Source organism: Neoarius graeffei, chromosome 28 (assembly GCF_027579695.1).
Source record: "Neoarius graeffei isolate fNeoGra1 chromosome 28, fNeoGra1.pri, whole genome shotgun sequence".
NCBI lineage: Eukaryota > Metazoa > Chordata > Actinopteri > Siluriformes > Ariidae > Neoarius > Neoarius graeffei.
Window position 1 is genome coordinate 11,850,329 of NC_083596.1, and position 19,809 is coordinate 11,870,137.

The 19,809-nt window shown below is 43.2% G+C and overlaps 1 protein-coding gene across 3 annotated transcripts in view; it reads right to left on the reverse strand.

The window, feature by feature from the left end:
• lman2la (lectin, mannose-binding 2-like a) overlaps window positions 1-19,809 on the reverse strand; it is a 62,006-nt gene that overhangs the window by 14,555 nt on the left and 27,642 nt on the right. For 2 of the 3 annotated variants that reach the window (XM_060913174.1, XM_060913173.1), the window contains exons 3-6: window positions 12,992-13,110; window positions 4,835-4,952; window positions 4,659-4,741; window positions 1,926-1,958 (exon numbers count right to left, since the gene is read on the reverse strand). In XM_060913174.1, coding sequence (XP_060769157.1) covers window positions 1,926-1,958; window positions 4,659-4,741; window positions 4,835-4,952; window positions 12,992-13,110 — 353 coding nt within the window. Of the gene's footprint in view, window positions 1-1,925; window positions 1,959-4,658; window positions 4,742-4,834; window positions 4,953-12,991; window positions 13,111-15,026; window positions 15,186-19,809 lie in introns of those variants that run through there. The other variant, XM_060913175.1, reaches the window with a different exon arrangement.

A 19,809-nucleotide genomic window follows, 5' to 3' on the forward strand; every position in this document is an offset into this window, starting at 1 on the left:
ACCATGGCAAGCGCCCCAAAAAGGGTCTTGTAAAGAGTTTGCTTGCCAAGTTTGACAAATCAGAAGCTGCAATATCATTTCTGCCATAACCAGCACCCCCAGGGGCGAAAGTGCACAAAATTTGGCGTACATGTCAGGTGAGCTATGAAGAGTTTGTGTATGAAGTTTGATGACAATTGAGTAAACAGAAGATGAGATATAGATTTTTGAAGAATAAATTTTTTGGTTTTTCCCATGTCAGTAGGTGGCGCTATGCTGTACATGAGTGATTATGAGATGGAAAAATAAGGGTCCACAACAGCAACGCACTATCACAAGGTAGTGGTGTGAAGGAAAAGCATTATGGAATTATTGACCAAAAACCCGTTTTGGAGAAATTGCGTCGGCCAAAAACAGCGCCCCCCATGGACGAAAATTCCCAAAATGTGGTATACATGACATGGGAGGTAGTAAGAGGCTGGCCATGAAGTTTGACCAAATTTGAGGAAAGATTGGATTTTTTGCCCAAAAATAGCGCCCCCAGTGGCGAAATATCACAGAAATTGGGTAACATGTCAGAAGCCCAATGAGTGATTAGCGTGTGAAGTATGAGCAGTGTTGAGCAATTAGAAGATTTGTTATGAATTTTTTAGCATGTAAAATTTTGAAGTGAAAATTGATTGACGTATAACTTCTGAACGGTTTATCCTACGTGAAACGTATTTAGTAACTTTTGTCAGCCATGTCTGTAGATGATGTGTATCAATTTTGGTGACATTCCTATGAACGGTCTAGGAGGAGTTGCGCCATCTTCGTGGCCATGCATTTCACACAAAAGTGAAATTACCTCACTTCCTGTTGGGCGTGGCTAATGCATTGGCATTACATTTTTGTCCGGCTTAGTGAGATACATATGCATACCAAATGGCATGCCACTACTACAAACTAAATGGCAACCAGGCACCTTAATGCGGGATGCCAAAATCACAGCGACTTAGGGGGCGCTATAGAGGCCCTGAGCCCCGGCCAAGTGTGGGCTTTTGGTTCTGAGTAGCGGTGGCAATTCTCGGAAGTGGCGCCAAATTTCGCGCGTTTTCGCCCATGGCAAGCGCCCCGAAAATGGCCCAACAGCGGAGAAAAATAAAGAAGAAGAATAATAGTGAACTCTTACAAGAACAATAGGGCCTTCGCCCTATAGGGCTCGGGCCCTAATAATAGTGAACTCTTACAAGAACAATAGGGCCTTCGCCCATAGGGCTCGGGCCCTAATAATAGTGAACTCTTACAAGAACAATAGGGCCTTCGCCCTATAGGGCTCGGGCCCTAATAATAGTGAACTCTTACAAGAACAATAGGGCCTTCGCCCATAGGGCTCGGGCCCTAACAAGGTTTAGTCAGATATTTGCTCTCCAATAAAACATTTGCACTCCTGAAGCCTGGATGTAATGGAATTTATCATGGATTTGAATGCATTCAGAGATACCAGACTTTGAAGTTTGAGCTCTGCCTGCAGACTATTCCATGTACTTGGAGCAGAAAATCTAAAAGCTTTCTTTCCCATTTCTGTTCTCACCTTAGGAACAGTAAAATGAAACAAGTCCTGAGAGCGAAGACTGTAGGCCCTGTTATTCAAGATTAAAAGTGATGATAAGTAAGATGGAGTCATCTCAAGAATAGCCTTGTAAATTAGCACATACCAATGACCAAGCCTACGCACATATAAAGATAATACACGTAGGATAAGTGATATGCTAACAGTATTGCATGCTATCAAACCAAATCTATGAAACCAGCTAGAAGGGAATAGAACACGTTTTTATTCCATCGAAAAAGTGTCCTGTATGGATAATAATTAGGAATATTAGCTTTATTGTGATTGTGTGGATTAACAGCAAAACAAGGCAAATGAAACTTAAGCCAAACACAGATCTAGATCAGAGATGTACCTGTGTGCGAGGAGTGTACCTTTTCTTCTGAGCCTACATGCAAAAGAAATGCAAAACAGACCCACATTATCAGCCATTACACAGAAGGATGAGCACTACATATCTTCTCATGTTGCTTTATGGAAATGATATGGTTCTGCATGCTACTGACGATCAGAATCAATTAGGCATGTCACGATTCGTCGTGTGATGATAAATCACGTTACAAATTTACAATGATTTGAATCGATAAAAAAAATTTATCATGATTTTTTTTAATCAGGCTGTGGAATCTCGTAGTTTTTCCTCGCTGTAACTGTATTGTTTAGACAGCACAGGGTAATAACGTACAATAGCAGGAAAACACACGACTTCATCCAGAATGAGGAGGAGCTTCTTCCCTCAGGCTATTTGGGCTCTTAATCGGGACAATAACAGTAACAATAACGAACAACCACTAGGTATCGTCACCACGTCACCCTCATCCCCCCATCTCTTACACCTCTTTATGTAACTTCATTAAACTAAAGTACAATATATACAGTACATTTCTGTAGCAATTATACGTCCTTGTGCAACCTAATTATAGTGCAATATACATTTCAATATATTTGTTACAGTGCAATAGATTTCTTGTGTGCATTATATTTATACGTATTCCGTATATTCTACAGTGCATGTGTATATTGCAGAGCTATATATATATTCTGCATATTGTCTATACTCTGCAGAGCACTCCATCACCACATTTTTTAAATTATTTTCTTATTATATTTATTACATTGTTTTACTCCCTCTCCTTCATCTCATCTCATCATCTCTAGCCGCTTTATCCTTCTACAGGGTCGCAGGCAAGCTGGAGCCTATCCCAGCTGACTACAGGCGAAGGGCGGGGTACACCCTGGACAAGTCGCCAGGTCATCACAGGGCTGACACATAGACACAGACAACCGTTCACACTCACATTCACACCTACGGTCAATTTAGAGTCACCAGTTAACCTAACCTGCATGTCTTTGGACTGTGGGGGAAACCGGAGCACCCGGAGGAAACCCACGCGGACACGGGGAGAACATGCAAACTCCACACAGAAAGGCCCTCGCCAGCCACGGGGCTCGAACCCGGACATTCTTGCTGTGAGGCGACAGCGCTAACCACTACACCACCATGCTGCCCCTCCCTCTCCTTTATTTTTTTTTTAAAACACTCCCCCCCCCCCCCCCCCCCCAAAAAAAAAAAAAAAACCTATCCTCACAACCTATGGAACATTGCAATAAGCATTTCACTGCATGGCGTACTCTGTATGATTGTGTATTTGACAAATAAATTTGAATCCTAGGTGGAAGTAACACAGCTCTAATGGCGCGAAAACAAAAAAAACAGATCTAAAACGGGAAAGAGGTGTGGTGTGATTGACTGTACAAACAGATTTAATTAGAAATCAGAGCTCTCTTTTTTACAGACTGCAGAAAGCTAAAGAAAAGAGAAGAAAATGGAGGTAGAACAAATGCTCTTAAAAGTTTGTTAAGAAAAGGTCGGTTTGTTAACTTTTTTCATTTTTAATAAAACAAATATTTTATTTAAAATGATATTATATTTTATTCCAATCTCTACAAACGTTGGTAAATAATTGTGGTTGATTATTAAGAAAGTGACGCCAATTTTTTTTTTTTTTTTTAATTTAACAAAAGGAATATTTAAGTTGATAAAGAATAAGAAAATAAATCCAAAGTTTGTTTGGATGTGGGAATCATATTAAGTCAACCACAGAGACTGTGGCAGGAAAATACCTGAAAGTTATCTGCCTTTTAATTAAAAAAAGACATAATTTATAGCATGTGAACTTTATGCAAGTTTTTTTTTTTTTTAGTTTATCTCATAGCATCTACCGTATCTACCGTATCTACCTATCTATTTCCTTCCTTCCCTTTCCCCCCCTCCCTCAAATCAATATTTCTTGGAGATTGTTTTGTTTTGTGGGCATGTGACCCATCATAGCGCAAGTGACAGTTTAGTTGTTGTTGTTATCATTTTCGATTAAAACTAGTTTGTTGACGTTTGTAAATACACATTCCATTCTGTCCCTGATGATGGACCGTAGGTCCGAAAGCTCGGAATAAAACTTCGTAAATTTATGTCGAAGACATGTTTTTTATTGACTTAAGAAAATAAATGTTGTAAATTCTGGTAATAAAATTTTCTTAATTTCTTTTTTTTTTTTCAAAAATATCATGCGAAAATGGGCGGCACGGTGGTGTAGTGGTTAGCGCTGTCGCCTCACAGCAAGAAGGTCCTGGGTTCGAGCCCCGGGGCCGGCGAGGGCCTTTCTGTGTGGAGTTTGCATGTTCTCCCCGTGTCCGCGTGGGTTTCCTCCGGGTGCTCCGGTTTCCCCCACAGTCCAAAGACATGCAGGTTAGGTTAACTGGTGACTCTAAATTGAGCGTAGGTGTGAATGTGAGTGTGAATGGTTGTCTGTGTCTATGTGTCAGCCCTGTGATGACCTGGCGACTTGTCCAGGGTGTACCCCGCCTTTCGCCCGTAGTCAGCTGGGATAGGCTCCAGCTTGCCTGCGACCCTGTAGAAGGATAAAGCGGCTAGAGATAATGAGATGAGATCATGCGAAAATCAAACAGTGAACCCAGTATCGTGAATCGAATCGAATCGTGAACTGGGTGAATCGTTACATGCCTAAGCTCAAGTATTCGACAGCGCTGTTGTATGACAGGAAACAGGAAATAGTACCACGGCTCATACCTCGATGTGTTTTTCTTCATTAGGGTAGGTATCGATGAACACACCTAACCCTGTGAAGAAATCTTTATTTCCAAACACTGGACCTGTAACGATATCAGTGGGAAATGCTGAAGTGATTCTGACACTAGGATTTATACTATAGTATCTGTGTATCATCACAGGCATTGGCACTTTACCTTTCTGCGTGCGCTCTTTTGTGTACCACACCGCCAGTCCGTCTCCGTTCAGGTTCTTCTTCCCCCGACCGTGGATCTTAAAGTGCACCTGCAGTTCCCAGTCTTTCAAGTGACACGGCTACACACACGATACATTCTCAACATCATTAAAGGTACTACTGTTGTGTAGTATTCTGTAGAACAGTTTTACATCTTTCATTAGTCGGACAGCGCTCGAGATTAAGAGCTACAGTATCAGCTGAGATTAGTGCAGGAGGTGGGAGTTTGTGTGGAAAAAATAACGCATTACAGCACGAGGTACTTTTAGGTCCTCTTAGTTTTGAAGAGAACCGTTCTGAAATTGTACCTACACTCACTTATTTACTATTTACTATACACGACACTGTATAGTGTACAGAGCACCAGTAAAAAACACACTGCACTTGTACCATTATTAGATACACAGAATATTGATAATATTAAAGGAGAACTGAAGCCAAATTTTTTTATGATCAAAATTCTATTTCTCATTTTACTAAGTATATGAATACATTTTTTGATCGCTATTTTGTCACTGCTATAGCAAGTTATGAGTGTTTGAAATATGCTCTGTAATACATCAGTCCATATGTCAAAGCAACGGCCGTAAATGAGATTCGTTGAGACCTGTGCGAGACATCGTAGGACGGAAGTAAAACGTACAGCGGAAATCAAACTGACCAACATCTGCCAACGGTGTCAAAACAGCACGGTGGTGCAAGTGGTTAGCACGGTCACCTCACAGCAAGAAGGTTCTGGGTTTGAGCCCATGGAGTTTGCATGTTCTCGCCGTGTCTGCGTGGGTTTCCTCTGGTTTCCCTTACAGTCCAAAGACATGCGGTTAGGTTAATATGGGACGGCCTTGGGCTGAGGTGACCTTGAGCGAGGCACCGAACTCCCAACTGCTCCCCGAGCGCTCACGTGTGTGTTCACTGCTTCAGATGGGTTAAATGCAGAGAGGAATTTCACAATTGTGTGATGAATAAAGTTGTGCTTTTTTTTTTTTTTAAAAAGACGCACGCGGACTCCTTCGAATGCTGACGTAATCAAGCCAGAAGTTTTGTTTGTTTTGATAGTAATCAGAAAAGTTTGAAAAAAGTAGGCAGTAATTGTCATTTAAACTCATTTTTGTGCAATACTTCGTTTGGAAAACAGTTTTCAAAATGGCGGCACTGACACCTGGCTGACACTTCACGTTTCGAAGTCTCGTGAAGATCGCGCGGATAAGCGACGCCTACCGTGGACTAAACAAACTAAATTCAACATGGCTAAAAACCGAACAGGCCGATAAGTCTCATCTCATCTCATTATCTCTAGCCGCTTTATCCTGTTCTACAGGGTCGCAGGCAAGCTGGAGCCTATCCCAGCTGACTACGGGCGAAAGGCGGGGTACACCCTGGACAAGTCGCCAGGTCATCACAGGGCTGACACATAGACACACACAACCATTCACACTCACATTCACACCTACGGTCAATTTAGAGTCACCAGTTAACCTAACCTGCATGTCTTTGGACTGTGGGGGAAACTGGAGCACCCAGAGGAAACCCACACGGACATGGGGAGAACATGCAAACTCCACACAGAAAGGCCCTCATCGACCACGGGGCTCGAACCCGGACCTTCTTGCTGTGAGGCCGATAAGTATAATATTTAATTGCAATTAGTTTCCAGTACAAGTCATGATATAAAGTTACTAAAACTGAAAACGTAATTGAATAACACGTTAATTAAGAAATAAAGCAAGTTTACAAATGACTTTGGTTCTCCTTTAAAGGAAATCTCCACCCCAAAAGCACATTAAATATGACTCTGAGTGATGTGTTTCGCAATTTTGGTACTACTGTAAATTGTTATATTTTCGTTATTCCTGTAAGAAGTCAGACGAGTATGATGTTGTTTGGAACCAGATCAGTTTGAGTAGAGTACATGTACACGTGGAGGTGCGTATGTGTAAATCACAGACCCACAATTTCGGCGACATCAACAAGCGAGCAAAAACATTACATCTGAATTGACAATTTCTCAATTCTATGCCAATTCGATATGACAAATCCAAACAACGCCCAAACAATTCCTCAGACAAATCTTATTGTGCTTGTGGTCTGACTTTTCTTCAGTTCGCCACTCGCAACTGAGGAAAACAGACTGATTATAGATACTGATATGCAAGTCGTTGAAGGTGGATTTTTTCCTTTTACGGAGGAGTCTGAATGGAGACCAAGATGACGTGATCAAACAGGTGTGACTCCTGCCTGGTTGGAATGAAAGCCTGCAGTCACACTAACCCTAATCTTTGTGGGTAAAACTGAAGACACCTGCTTTAAAGTGCTAGTCTTACGAAAATGGCATCATGAAATCCCGGGTTTTCTGTGTGTGATATGCTCAAATAGGTTGTAAAAGTCACCGATAAATAAAAAATTGGCTCGAAAAATAATTTTTTTTTTTGCGTCTGAATTCTGTTCCAGGGGCGGCACGGTGGTGTAGTGGTTAGCGCTGTCGCCTCACAGCAAGAAGGTCCTGGGTTCGAGCCCCGGGGCCGGCAAGGGCCTTTCTGTGTGGAGTTTGCATGTTCTCCCCGCGTGGGTTTCCTCCGGGTGCTCCGGTTTCCCCCACAGTCCAAAGACATGCAGGTTAGGTTAACTGGTGACTCTAAATTGACCGTAGGTGTGAATGTGAGTGTGAATGGTTGTCTGTGTCTATGTGTCAGCCCTGTGATGACCTGGCGACTTGTCCAGGGTGTACCCCGCCTTTCGCCCGTAGTCAGCTGGGATAGGCTCCAGCTTGCCTGCGACCCTGTAGAACAGGATAAAGCGGCTACAGATAATGAGATGAGATGAATTCTGTTCCAAAAAATCACTAAAAGCTTGTCCACCATTAGATCGCAGAGATTTACAGGTCAGCAGCGCTGCATGTGACATATGCACAACTGCCTTCTTTTGTAAAGCTCTCGACACAACTTTATGACAACAAGGACAAAGAAGAAGTGACTCTCGTAAGCATGTTTTGGTTTGCTTTTAGATCAGTAACTGTCTGTCGTCTATCTAAGTATTATATTTGGCCACATATGGCCCTTTTCCACTACCCTTTTTCAGCTCACTTCAGCCCGACACGGCTCGCGTTTCGACTATCTCAAAACAGCACGACTCAGCTCGCTTCAGCCCTGCTTAGCACCCAAAACTCGCACGGTTTTGGAGTAGGGCTGAAGCGAGCCAAACCGAGCTGAGTGAGACTGGGGGCGTGAGCAGACACTCCCCTGTGCACTGATTGGTGAGGAGGAGTGTCCTCACATGCCCACACACGCCCCGCGAGCACCCTGGGATCTGTAAACACCGTAAACCCAGAAGAAGAAGAATTACGAATTACGAGAATTTCTGAAGCCTTATGCGCCTCGCCTCATCTATACGCTCTTGCCAGTATCTGTTGGCGTTGTCGGTGACAACAAGCCACAGCACCAAGACCAGCAAGACTAACGACTCCATGTCCTCCATGTTTATTGTTTACTCTCCGGGTCGTGAGACTACCGCTTAAAAGATCACTGATGTCACTGTTTGTGCCGCTTAACATCATCACGTGACGTCCACCCACTTTTGCTAACTCCACCCAATGTGTCCACCCACTTCCAGCCAGCACGGTTCAGCGCGGTGGTAGTCGAAATGCAACTCCAACAGCCCCACTCAGCTCGACTCAGCACGGCACGGCTCAGCCCGACTCAGCCGCGTTTGTAGTGGAAAAGCGGCAATAGAAACTACCTTAGAACGTTATTGATTTATCTGACTAAGGATAACTAATCAAGTCAAGCAACAGGCTAAACACATGCTTGGCACTTCCTGTGCGGCGGCGAGCTCTTTGGGACGGCGCTTCTGACTTCTGTTTCCAGATCGTAGGAACTGCTCCGCGTACCAGATGTCACTCAAATCCTTCTAGACCCTTTTCACATGACGTCACGACAAATGCAGCCACCATTTTGGACATGAACTACCAGTAGTCTACCACAGCCAACAACGAGGAACGACGGCGAAGCATCGAAAGGAATATAGCCATCAAAGAAAGTTTTTACTTTCAGCAAGACTTCCATCATGCCATTATATTGTTGTGCACCTGGATGTAGTAACCATCAACACACAAGGCAAGATTTATCATTTTATCGGATCCCGACAGATGCTGACCGACGGAGAAGATGGATGGTCTCTAAAATATTGGCAAAATGATGTTTATTGACATAGCAATCATGTGTAACGGGAAGCATTTGCATATCCAAAGTGTTGTGTTTACATCAAAGATAAAATAAACCGATATGACAACGACTGCTGCTGCCAGGTTGGAGACACAAACTAGTAGAAAGGAAGTGTGCCAACAGTGCCAACAGACTTCCTTTGTGGTCGATTCTGCTTTAAGGTAAGATGCATTTAATTATTCGTCTGCTGTGGGTTTGGAATCGGTAGCCTGACCGATTCGTTCATGTTTGTGGTGCCATTTGTTTGTTGACGTGTGTTGAAATGGAAGATTGGTTGTTGACATGATTTCCAGTGATGCTTTGGTGCTGCTGTGGATCAGATGTGTTGAGTAGCCTGACTGTTTTTTTTTTTTTTCTTGCGTGTGGTATCATTGTTGACGCGAGGTTGTTTTTTGAACATGCCAATGCGGACACGATTTCCCCTGATGAGTTATGACTTCAGACGCGATGCGTGTGTGGAGTCCGCGTGATATGTGCGTAAGAGAGGCTTCTCATGTGTTTGGAGATCCGTGCTCTGAGACAAGCGCAAGCACCCCCCCCCCCCCCCAAGGGAAAAAAAGGGACCCCCCCCGAAAATATCGGCATAGTTCGAACACTGAGTTGGAGAAAGTAATGGCAAATAGTGAGTGCACAAACCATAGAAGGTAAACTGTACACAGCGCCAGGGCAGTGTGATGGTATGTCTACTTTTAGATTGTGTTAGCTTATCAATGAACACACTCGTCACTTGACGAGTTTCACGTCTTTACGACGGATACTTAAATGTGTGTTAGGTATTATTGTTGCAGTCTAAGCAGTCATTGTAGCAGCGAGATGAGCGAGAACCAAAAGGGTCTGTGCCATAAACTGTTATTTCTTCATGTCCAAAATGGCGGTCGCGTTTACGAAGGTCACGTGAGTGAAAAGGGTCTCTATGTGAATTTGCCTCACAAATTTATCCATCCACCCTGTATCAATCTGGAGCCGATCCCAGCTGACTATGGGCGAGAGGCAGGGTACACCCTGGACAAGTCGCCAGATCATCGTAGACACAAACAACCATTCACATTCACACCTATGGTCAATTTAGAGACACCAATTAGCCTAACCTTTGGACTGTAGGGGAAACCGGAGCACCTGGAGGAAACCCATGGAGAAAGGGGAGAACATACGAACTCCACACGGAAAGCCCCTCGTCAGCCACTGGGCTTGAACCCAGGACCTTCTTGCTGTGAGGCGACAGCGCTAACCACTACACCACCGTGCCTCACAAATGTATCTTTTTCAAAATGTATGCAGCAGACACCAAACCATCCTGAAGTTACCTCTCTTTGTCCGTACAAATCAAACCCATTCATTCCATACGGTAAATGTCCTGCTGACTTTGGGTTATAATGGACTGAAATTCTGCTTTTTTTTTTTAAATTGACTACACTTGAACGACACACCTCTTAGAAGGCATGCTTTGGTTTTAATTTTGGTTAAGAAGAACAACTTTATTCATCACACACTTGTGAAATTCCTCTCTGCATTTAACCCATCTGAAGCAGTGAACACACACGTGAGCAATGAGCACTAGGGTGCATCAGTTGCCCTCACTTTCATAAAATCTGATGCATTTTTGTTTGGGTGTTCCTTTTCACCAATAAAGACATCCTGTAAAATTTTTTGACCATATTCAAAAGTCTAATGGTGGCACCATGAGGTTCATTTTTTGCCAAAAAAACGCTTATTTTATGTTTTCATGTAAGGTTTGAATCACAATGTTGGACTCCATTTATTGATTTCTTGTGAGCCAGAGATCATGTTAAGAACCTTTGCAAGGGATTAAGAAGCATTAATGTGATTCATAATACATTTGTATTGTTTAAAAGTAGTTGAACAATGATTCAATGAACAGCTAAAACTCAAACTGTGCTTGATAATATATTTAGAATATGTACTAAAAATGTGTATCTAAGATATTTGGTATACTCTATAAGGTGCCATAAATGTTTCATGAAAAGTGATCGAAATTTTGTCATAAAAAAAAAAGTCATAAAATAGCAGCTTTTTCCAGAACTTTGAGCTCCTGGTGCCACCATTAAACTTTTGAATTTTGTCAAAATATTTCACCCAGTGTGTTTTCTTACCAAAAGGAACATAAAAACAAAAATGCATCATGATCGAGGGAACTTTTCATTTTTAGGGGGTAACTGATGCATCCTAATGAGCACACACACACATACCCAGAGCAGTGGGCAGCCATGCTAACAGCGCCTGGGGAGCAGTTGGGAGTTCGGTACCTCGCTCAAGGGCACCTCAGCCCAAGGCCGTCCCATATTAACCTAACCACATGTCTTTGGACTGTGGGGGAAACCAGAGGAAACCCGCACAGACACGGCGAGAACATGTAAACTCCACACAGAAAGGCCTTCGCTGGCTGGAATTTTAAAGGAACAGTCCACCGTACTTCCATAATGAAATATGCTCTTATCTGAATTGAGACGAGCTGCTCCGTACCTCTCCGAGCTTTGCGCGACCTCCCAGTCAGTCAGACGCAGTCAGACGCGCTGTCACTCCTGTTTGCAATGTAGCTAGGCTCAGTATGGCCAATGGTATTTTTTGGGGCTGTAGTTAGATGCGACCAAACTCTTCCACGTTTTTCCTGTTTACATAGGTTTATATGACCAGTGACATGAAACAAGTTCAGTTACACAAATTGAAACGTAGTGATTTTCTGTGCTATGGAAAGTCCGCGCTATAATGACAGGCGTACTAAGACCTTCTGCGTGCTTCGGCAGCGCATTGATATCTGAGCTCCGTATCAATGCGCTGCCCAAGCGCGCAGAAGGTGTTAGTACGCCTGTCATTATAGTGCGGACTTTCCATAGCATAGAAAATCGCTACGTTTCAATTTGTGTAACTGAACTTGTTTCATGTCACTGGTCATATAAACCTATGTAAACAGGAAAAACGCGGAAGAGTTTGGTCGCATCTAACTACAGCCCCAAAAAATACCATTGGCCATACTGAGCCTAGCTACATTGCTAACAGGAGTGACACTGCGTCTGACTGACTGGGAGGTCGCGCAAAGCTCGGATAGGTACGGAGCAGCTCGTCTCAATTCAGATAAGAGCATATTTCATTATGGAAGTACGGTGGACTGTTCCTTTAACCGTTTTGGAATTGAAAAAAATCGTTAAAAACGTGCAAAGCAGACGAAGCCAGAAATGCCACGAACTTTCAAGTGTCGTGCATCTGACATCACTTCCTTTGAATTAACAGTAACTTACCAGGAACGGATTCGTGTAATGGCGGACTCAAAGAGACAAAATTTACCGGCTAAACAGAGCATGTTCCCGGTTTCGTATTAAAATACAATTCAGAGAGTAAAATATTTAACATGTCTAGTTTTATACAGTGTAATTTCCAGGGGTGAGGTCATTTTCATAAGACTAGCACTTTAACTCATTGTACGTCGCTCTGGATAAGAGCGTATGCTAAATGCCATGGAATGGAATGGATTGGATGGGAGATGTGCGGCACGGTGGTGTAGTGGTTAGCACTGTCCTCTTGCCTCACAGCAAGAAGGTCGGGGTTCGAGCCTGGCGGCCGGCGAGGGCCTTTCTGTGTGGAGTTTGCATGTTCTCCCCGTGTCCGCGTGGGTTTCCTCCGGGTGCTCCGGTTTCCCCCACAGTCCAAAGACATGCAGGTTAGGTTAACTGGTGACTCTAAATTGACTGTAGGTGTGAATGTGAGTGTGAATGGTTGTCTGTGTCTATGTGTCAGCCCCGTGATGACCTGGCAACTTGTCCAGAGTGTACCCCGCCTCTCGCCCGTAGTCAGCTGGGATAGGTTCCAGCTTGCCTGCGACCCTGTACAGGATAAGCAGCTACAGATAATGGATGGATGGATGGATGGATGGGAGATGTGATACTCACCACGCGGCTCCACACCGCCCCCTGCTTGCTTTGCATATCCGGGGTGAGGCGCACCTGATCTGTGGTTACCATGGCATCACCCATCAGCTCCCAGTGGGAAGAACCGGAAGAGCCGATTCCTGATTCAATCACAATTAGATTCAGATTCATCAACCTGCCAATAAAAGCCTTTGGACGTTGTTAGAAATCTTATAAACCTAGATCCTCATGACCCCGATCTCAAAGCAGTATGATTTGCTTACAAACAAACAATGCCCGAGTCTGTTATATCAGTGTTACTGGATACAGAGATGCTCTTTTAGGGTCTATTAAGTCATTTTCATTCCAAAGTATCAAGAAGTATTGCAATATTAAACAAACAGTTTCTAGATCACAATTCACTCCGGATTCTGTACTGTTCCCTGGTTTCACCTTATTTAAGTTACTGTGCAGAGGTATGGGGCAATAATTACAAAAATACAATACATTCATTACTCATTCTCCAAAAAAGAGCAATAAGGATTATACACAAGGCTGGTTACCGGGATCATACAAATACATTATTCTTACAGTCAGAAATACTGAAATTTGAAGACCTAATGGACTATCAAACAGCACAAATATTATTCAAAGCAAACAATAATCAACTACCACATAATATTCAAAAACTGTTCACTGAAAGAGAAGGGAGTTATAATTTAAGGGGTTTATTTAAATTAAAAAATTATAGGGTGCGCACAACCAAGAAAAGTTTTTGTATTTCTGTTTGTGAGGTGAAGCGGTGGAACCGTTTGAATGAGGAGCTCAAGGGATGTCCAGACATGAAGCGTTTTAAAAAGATGTACAAAAATTTAATTTTCACAAGGTATAAGGATGAAGGGGATTAATCATAACTGGCTATTTGCTGTGTCATTTTTTATTTTGTTCTTTTTTGAGTCATCGTCTATTTGTTTTGTTTTTATCTTGTTCTTTTCCATTGAGAGCGTGGTATTAGTAGCAAACTTACGTGTAGACATATGGATATACGGTACATATATAAATAATTATATGATATAGTCATAGAGAATTGATATCTGAATAGTTGAAGTAATAATTAATATACAGTGTATGTATGCATATATATATCTCCCATCTCATTATCTGTAGCCGCTTTATCCTGTTCTACAGGGTCGCAGGCAAGCTGGAGCCTATCCCAGCTGACTACGGGCGAAAGGCGGGGTACACCCTGGACAAGTCGCCAGGTCATCACAGGGCTGACACATAGACACAGACAACCATTCACACTCACATTCACACCTACGGTCAATTTAGAGTCACCAGTTAACCTAACCTGCATGTCTTTGGACTGTGGGGGAAACCGGAGCACCCGGAGGAAACCCACGCGGACACGGGGAGAACATGCAAACTCCACACAGAAAGGCCCTCGCCGGCCACGGGGCTCGAACCCGGACCTTCTTGCTGTGAGGCGACAGTGCTAACCACTACACCACTGTGCCACCATATTATATATATATATATATATATATATATATATAGATAGATAGATATAGATAGATAGTGTGTGTGTGTATAAGGAAGCTAGATAATCAATAATCAATTTATATTGACTAAAGAAGAGGGGTGGGATTAAATAAGTTTTTACTTCATCCCACTCCTTTTCGGACATGTAAACTTGTATTTTTCATTATTTGTATTTTTGTTTTGTTTTCTTTAGTTTTGATATTATATTATTATTACCTATATTATTTATGGTTTATTTTCTAATTTAGTGGCTTTTTACGTGTTCTTGTTGCAAATGCTGTTTTGCTTTTCTTGTTTTCTGTTTATTTATTTATTGTTAGTTTATTTCGGACATGTAAACAATCATCATCATCATCATCTCTGTCCTACATACGTTTGATTTAACACTAAACACTAAATCACTAAATCAGCCACCTAAAATACACAACACTGAACACACACCTTATCTATAACATGTATAACATCTATAGCTATAATATTTACATGAAGTGACAGGGGTTTAGGACGCATGCGCGAACAGGACACCGGCTCTTACCTTGGTATGGCTTCGACAGCGAATATTCTCTCTTTAGAAACTCCTCCATTTCATGGTCATCATCAGACAAGCAAGATTTTAAAGAAGCAATAAATATCACACACAGTATCCGCATAACTGGAGCCATTTTTGCACACATGCACACACAACTCTCCCCTCGCTGTGTTTTCAGTGATAATGTGAGGCGACGGCCATCGTACATTGAGTACAAGCCTTCAGACGCTTCCTATTGGCTGAGCGCATTACATGGCGCATTCCTATTGGTGCGCTGGCTAATCAATCAATCAAATCCCACCCTGTCGAAGGTCCAGCCATTCTACTGTCCATTGAAGTTAAAAATGAATTAACTGATAAATCATTTCTTGATAGCAAAGCGCCTATGCACTTATACAAAAAAGAGAGAAAAGTACACGTATTATTATTATTATTATTATTATTATTATTATATTTTCACACATACTGCAAATACAGTACATTGACACAGTTACTGTTATAATCTCGTAGAATTATAATATAGAAGTCAATTCTAAATTAGACCTGAGTACTATTTGTTATTGTATTTATTTGTATTTTTTTTATCTGCTTATTTATTTGATATGTAAACAAGAACTGCGTGGTGATTGTACAAACAATAGGTGTGTTCAATTTAAAGAAGAGCTGTGCAGCTCAATGCTACTGGTACAATATTTACTATAATATTTGTCTCATCTCATTATCTCTAGCCGCTTTATCCTGTTCTACAGGGTTGCAGGCAAGCTGGAGCCTATCCCAGCTGACTACGGGCGAAAGGCGGGGTACACCCTGGACAAGTCGCCAGGTCATCACAGGGCTGACACATAGACACAGACAACCATTCACACTCACATTCACACCTACGGTCAATTTAGAGTCACCAGTTAACCTAACCTGCATGTCTTTGGACTGTGGGGGAAACCGGAGCACCCGGAGGAAACCCACGCGGACACGGGGAGAACATGCAAACTCCACACAGAAAGGCCCTCGCCAGCCACGGGGCTCGAACCCGGACCTTCTTGCTGTGAGGCGACAGCGCTAACCACTACACCACCGTGCCGCCCTATAATATTTGTGTAATATTAAAATTTCAGAATGTCAAATGTATTCCACTCGGGGCACTCTACTGACTTTCAATTTATTTATTTCGAAGAAAATTAGTGTTCATTTAAATTTCAAACATTTTCAAATGACATTCTGAAAGCAACCTGCACCCATAATATGAATGAAAAATTATTATTATTATTATTATTATTATTATTAATCCATCCATTATCTGTAGCCGCTTATCCTGTCCTACAGGGTTGCAGGCAAGCTGGAGCCTATCCCAGCTGACTATGGGCGAGAGGCGGGGTACACCCTGGACAAATCGCCAGGTTATCGCAGGGCTGACACATAGAGACAAACAACCATTCACACTCACATTCACACCTACGCTCAATTTAGAGCCACCAGTTAACCTAACCTGCATGTCTTTGGACTGTGGGGGAAACCAGAACACCTGGAGGAAACCCATGCAGATACGGGGAGAACATGCAAACTTCACACAGAAAGGCCCTCGCCGGCCACTGGGCTCGAACCCAGGACCTTCTTGCTGTGAGGTGACAGCGCTAACCACTACACCACCATGCTGCCCTATTATTATTATTATTATTCATGCATCCATCCATTATCTGTAGCCGCTTATCCTGTCCTACAGGGTCGCAGGCAAGCTGGAGCCTATCCCAGCTGACTATGAGCGAGAGGTGGGGTACACCCTGGACAAGTTGCCAGGTCATCGCAGGGCTGACACAGAGACAAACAACCATTCACACTCACATTCACACCTACGGTCAATTTGGAGCCACCAATTAGACTAACCTGCATGCCTTTGACTGTGGGGGAAACCAGAACACCCGGAGGAAACCCACGCGGACACGGGGAGAACATGCAAAGTCCACACAGAAAGGCCCTCATCGGCCGCTGGGCTCGAACCCAGAACCTTCTTGCTGTGAGGTGACAGTGCTAACCACTACACCACCGTGCCGCCTATTATTATTATTATTGCTGCAGGTGGTGTCAGCAAAATACTGGAAAGTGCGTGCCTGATTTGATGGCTATCTTTTCATCTCCTTCCTCAATTACATATAACCTTCTACACTCTCAGACAGTCAAGGCGAAGCAACTCGAACACACCTAAATTTTCTACACCGCTTATCCATTGAGGATTACAGGTGAGCTGCAGCCAATCCCAGCTGATATTTAGTGAGAGCCGTGGTACACCCTGGACAGGTTGCCAGTCTATTGCAGGGCTAAACAAAGAGACATGGTCATTTACACCTATGGACAATTTACAAGTTAGAGTAGCCAGTTATAATTTAATTTAATTTGTCACATTGACATCACATAGTTTGTGACAGGGAAAGAATACATAAAGGGCAAAGTCCCAACTGATTTTCAACTCCCCGTTTTTTTTTTTTTTTACACTGGATGCTCTTCCTGATGCAACCATCCCCAATCTTACTGGGCTTGGGACTGGCACTAAGTACGCACAAGCTTGTGCAATCCCAATGGCTGAATATTTGACCTAATTTGTATGTCTTTGAACTGTAGGGGAAACCGGATCACCCGGAGGAAACCCATGCAGACATGGGGAGAACATGCAAACTCCATACAGAAAGGCCCCCGTTGGCCGTGGAGTTCAAACTTGGAAGCTTCTTGCTGTAAGGTGACAGTCCTAACCACGACACCACCGTGCCACCCATAATCTGCATGTCTTTGGACTGTGGGAGGAAACCAGAGCATCCAGAGGAAACCCAGTCGACTAGCAGGTTCAAATCCAGAACCTTCTTGCTGTGAGGTGACAGTCATAACCACTGTGCCACCTTATTATTATTATGCAGGTGGTAGCAGCACACTAACTGGACAGAAAGCTCTTTTCATCTCCTTCCTGATTATAACCTTCTACACTGAAGCACTCAAAGCTAACTTGAACACACATACATTTATCATTATTACACTTTGTCAGATATCCAGCTACTGTATTCACACCATAAAATATGTATGGCCTATAATTACATAATACATTATTATAAATAACTTCAGTACATCATAGTGAACAGGTCTGTTTTTCTCTGATCAACCTCAACCAGCCCAATCATGTCTTCCGGTTTGTATTACGTAACCACGACCAAGGGACTATCTCAAAATATGACAGTCAAAAGACTCTGTTGGGATCTGTTGATAAGATAAGACCTTTATTGTCATTATAGTTATACAACGAAACTTAGTTTGGTGGCACTCAGAGAAAACAGCAGCAGTAAAAAGAATATAAATAAAATACAAGATAAAATAGGGGCAGCACGGTGGTGTAGTGGTTAGCGCTGTCGCCTCACAGCAAGAAGGTCTGGGTTCGAGCCCCGTGGCCGGCGAGGGCCTTTCTGTGCGGAGTTTGCATGTTCTCCCCATGTCCGCGTGGGTTTCCTCTGGTTTCCCCGACAGTCCTAAGACATGCAGGTTAGGTTATCTGGTGACTCTAAATTGACCGTGAGTGTGAATGGTTGTCTGTGTCTATGTGTCAGCCCTGTGATGACCTGGCGACTTGTCCAGGGTGTACCCCGCCTTTCGCCCGTAGTCAGCTGGGATAGGCTCCAGCTTGTCTGCGACCCTGTAGAACAGGATAAAGCGGCTAGAGATGATGAGATGAGTTTTAAGTGCACTTTTGAATTGTGAAACAGAGTCTAGGGTACGAATATGTGAGGGAAGGGAATTCCATACTTTAGGAGCAGCATATGAGAAAGCTCAGCCAATAATCCCATGTTAGATGACCGTAGTGAACGGGAGGGTGTGTAGGTCTGTAGGAGTTCTTTAATATATGGAGGGGCAAGATTGTGGAAGGCTTTGAAAGCGATTAGCAGGATTTTAAAGTCAATACGTTGGGATATTGGAAGCCAGTGTAGTTGGATCAGCAGGGGTGAAACATGGTGGAAGGACTTTGAACAGGTAATAATGCGTGCCGCAGAGTTTTGGATGACTTTTTTTGGAAAGTTGTGCTTTCTTTCTTTCTTTCTTTCTTTCTTTCTTTCTTTCTTTCTTTCTTTCTTTCTTTCAACTTGCTCTAGCAATGACAAAATAGCTGTCGGAAACGCATTCATACATTTTATAAAATGAGGTAAATAGAATTTTGATAATAAAAAAGTTGCCATGGGTGGTACGGTGGTGTAGTGGTTAGCGTTGTCGCCTCACAGCAAGAAGGTCCGGGTTCGAGCCCCGTGGCCGGCGAGGGCCTTTCTGTGTGGAGTTTGCATGTTCTCCCCGTGTCCATGTGGGTTTCCTCCGGGTGCTCCGGTTTCCCCCACAGTCCAAAGACATGCAGGTTAGGTTAACTGGTGACTCTAAATTGACTGTAGGTATGAATGTGGGTGTGAATGGTTGTCTGTGTCTATGTGTCAGCCCTGTGATGACCTGGCGACTTGTCCAGGGTGTACCCCGCCTTTCGCCCGTAGTCAGCTGGGATAGGCTCCAGCTTGCCTGTGACCCTGTAGAACAGGATAAAGCGGCTAGAGATAATGAGATGAAAAAGTTGCCTTCAGTTCTCCTTTAAAGGAACAGTCCACCGTACTTCCATAATGAAATATGCTCTTATCTGAATTGAGACGAGCTGCTCCGTACCTCTCCGAGCTTTGCGCGACCCCTCCCAGTCAGTCAGACACAGTCAGACGCGCTGTCACTCCTGTTAGCAATGTAGCTAGGCTCAGTATGGCCAATGGTATTTTTTGGGGCTGTAGTTAGA